Source organism: Belonocnema kinseyi, chromosome 5 (genome assembly GCF_010883055.1).
Source record: "Belonocnema kinseyi isolate 2016_QV_RU_SX_M_011 chromosome 5, B_treatae_v1, whole genome shotgun sequence".
Taxonomy (NCBI): domain Eukaryota; kingdom Metazoa; phylum Arthropoda; class Insecta; order Hymenoptera; family Cynipidae; genus Belonocnema; species Belonocnema kinseyi.
In genome coordinates, this window is record NC_046661.1 from 83,850,317 (window position 1) to 83,853,742 (window position 3,426).

Genomic DNA, 3,426 nt, shown 5'->3' on the forward strand with positions numbered 1-3,426 from the left:
TGTGGGTGGGTGTGGGTGTGTGTATGCATAAGAGAGGAGTTAGAAGTAGGGAGAACTGAGAAGTGTTCATTGTTCAGTGAGTTTCGTTCTCAGTTTTGCGATAGCTCTCATTCTGGTAAGATCTCTGTAGCTACGTGGATCATCTCTGATTGTAAAATTGCTGATTTTTAATCCGAGACTATTAACAACTAGAGACTGAAAAAGACTCTAGAGCATTCAGCAGAATAATGAGTAAGTCGATTTTCCCGCAATTATTCATTCTTTTTTTTTTTGTATAATTTCTTTATAATTTTACGAGCAAATTTTCTGCATTTATTTCCAGAGATCGATTTTCGGCTTATAATTTTTCTTTATGAAATAGTACTAAAATAATAAAATAATCAAATAAATAAATCTAAAGTTTTGTGAGTAAATAATCGTTTGCGGTTTATTCCGTGAGAGGGTCACTGACCTTTCTTACCGATTCTCTTTAATGGAAAGAAAATATATTTTAAATTACATACACATAAAAGTATTAAATTATTATATTTTTATTAAATATTTATTATTATATCAGGGAAAAGTCAGGGAATATCTACAAAAGAACCCCCGTAAAAAAACTTCTCGGGATACAATCATTACAGTAGACCTAAACGATCCTTTGTGATTGTACATTAGTGAGTCACGTAGCTCAGTGGTCGCTCTCTGGACTTGTACGCTCGGAGTCGCTGGTTCGAATCTCGACGGAAAATATTTTTATTAACTTTTTTGATATGACCTTCACGGAAAATTAAAGAGGATTCACACGTATTCAAGCCGCGCGTAGTCAATTCGTTTCAATAAATCAACAAGATTCGGACGAATTAAACAATTTTAATTCGCCCCATTTAGCTTGTTGTTTTTACTTTGAAGGAGGGTGAGGGGATACTAGGGTGGTTCAAAATTTTTTTTCTCGAAATTTCATACATTATCCCCCACATTTATTTGAATTGAGAAGAAAATAAATGTGTTTTTTTTTGAAAAAAATTATATTTTGAGGTATTTTCCATTAATAAAAAATACACTTTTGTCGATTTGATTCAGAATTATCAATTGAATCATCAATTTCAACTAAAAATTAGATTCTTACATAACTTTATAAAATACTTTATTATTGTTTTTAGTATTTTTCTCTTAGAATAAAGTTAGAAAGTCGCAGTTTTCTTAGAACTTTCAAACTTATTTTCAATTATCAAATTTTATCAATTGAATTAAACATAAATAATTGTTTCTGCAATTATTTATTATTTATAATGTTATTATCTTAGAATAGTGCTATAAAGTTGGAGTTTTTGTTCAAATTTCCCACTTTTGGTAAACTTTTTAACCAGAGTGAGGTAATCGTTCATTAAGGATAAGAAGCGTAATTATTTTAAAAATTTATTATAATTTTCATTGATATTCTCTTTGACTAACATGAGAAAGTTGGTTTTTTTTTTAATTTTTTAACTGTACCCACTTTCCTCTTAGTCAGGTAATAATTCTTTTTATCAAAAAATTATGACATTTCTACATAAACCAGCTGAATTTTTAATCAAAAAGACAAGATTTTATAAAAAGTGTTACTAAAATAGATAAAATTTTAAACTGAAAAGATAAATTTTCAAAAAAATAGTTGAATTTTCACCCAAAAAAGATTTCAATTCACTATATTTTTAGTAAAAAAAATTTGTTTAAATTTAAATTTAAATCATTCTCTTTTGAAATTTCAACTATTACATTTATCGTTGTGAATGCATTTTTTATTGATCTTCATTAAAAAAAAAAGTAAAGTTTCAAGAAGTACTTCAACTTTGACCTTATCAAGTTATATTTTCAATTAAAAAAATATCAGTTTCCAACAAAATAATTCAACTTTACACCGAAGACCAAGGACCAAGAAGGATGGAGTTTTATTAAAATTGTTTCATTTGCACACAAATAGTAAAACTTATAACTAAAAAGATTAATACAGTCCCTTGTCATTTTGCTTTCTTAGAAATATTTTTTTTCGTGATTTAGGATTTCGGTTTAAACTTAAAAAATTTAAGGTTTTTTCAAAAAAGTGTTCATTTTAATTAAGAAACTAGATTGGGCAATTTTTAAAATTACTGATGTTGTATTATTGTTCAATAAAAATGACTGTTTATACAAAAAATTTGCTATAGTTTTTGAACTAAAAGAAAATTTTGTTGAAATTATTTAATCAGTCATGTGTTACAAAAGAAAATAACTTAATTTTGTATGTTAAAAGTTTAATTTAGTAAAATTTAATTAATTAAAAATAATAAAAATACATAAAAATTTAAAATATTTTTTAGAAAATAGTTAAAAATAAATCCATTTAGGATTTTATAAGATTTCCTGAGGATTTCAATGATTTTAAGGGATTTTAAGGTTCTCATTATATTTTAATACATTTTAAGATTTCAGGAAATTTCATAAAACTTCACGGGATTTTATGATATTTTAGTGGATTTTCAATCATTTATTTCGAGAGGCGAGATATTTTGTAAAAATGTTAATGTTTTTAAATATGTAGGGAATCTTAAAGGATTTCAAGGAATTTTTAATTGGTTTTAAAACTTTAAAAAAGATATCAAATTTCCCAGGATTTCAGAAAATATTGTCGGATTTCATAGAATTTCACGGAATTTAAAAATATTTTATTGAATTTTCAAGAGTTTATTCAAAAGAAGTGAGGTATTTCGTTTGGATTTTAAATTTGGTTTAGAATTGTCCCTGAATTCTTATTAATAGTTCAAGGTATATTTTTCCAAATTACTTGGCATTTTCAAGGGCTTTAAAAAATGTCAAGGGATTTTAAATGATTTTAAAGGATTTGAAACATTTTAGGCATTTTAAAAGATTACAAGAGATTTTTTTTATTATTTCAGTAATTTAATGGGATTTCTAAGGATTTAAAATATTTAAGGCCAATTCAAAAAATTTCCAGGCGTTTCAAGGGCGTTAAAAAGATTCAAGGGTTTTCAAAAGATACCAAAAGATTTAAAATATTTTAGGAAATTTTTTATTTATTCAATAGTTTAAAGGAATTTTAAAGACAGTGAAATATTTTAGGGTATTTTAAAAGGTTCCAAAGCATTTTCAAGAGATTAAAAAAAATGTCAAGGGAATTACAAGGGTTTTGATAATTTTAAGGGATTTTAAGGGATTTTAAGGGATCTTAGTATTTTGATCGATTTCAGAGTATTTATTGACAAGAAGTCGAGGATTTCGTAGGGTTTTAAATATTTCAGGAGATTTTCAAAAATCTTCTGCAGTTTATTTGAAATTTTCCCCGAATTCTTATTCATTTATCTTGAATTCTTTTAAGGGCATGTGACACAGCTAAATACCTATATTACCGACCACAGTTTTTCAGTTCACTGAATGTTTTTTTGAACCTAAGAACTTTTTTTGTAAGTA

At 26.0% G+C, this 3,426-nt stretch overlaps 1 protein-coding gene across 1 annotated transcript in view; it reads left to right on the forward strand.

Moving 5' to 3' along the window:
• Window positions 1-74: 74 nt before the first annotated feature.
• LOC117172977 (glutathione peroxidase-like) overlaps window positions 75-3,426 on the forward strand; it is a 19,525-nt gene continuing 16,173 nt past the window's right edge. The window contains exon 1 of the mRNA XM_033361306.1: window positions 75-231. Within this exon, the coding sequence (XP_033217197.1) occupies window positions 228-231 (4 nt within the window). The 5' untranslated portion in view covers window positions 75-227. The remainder of the gene's footprint in view (window positions 232-3,426) is intronic.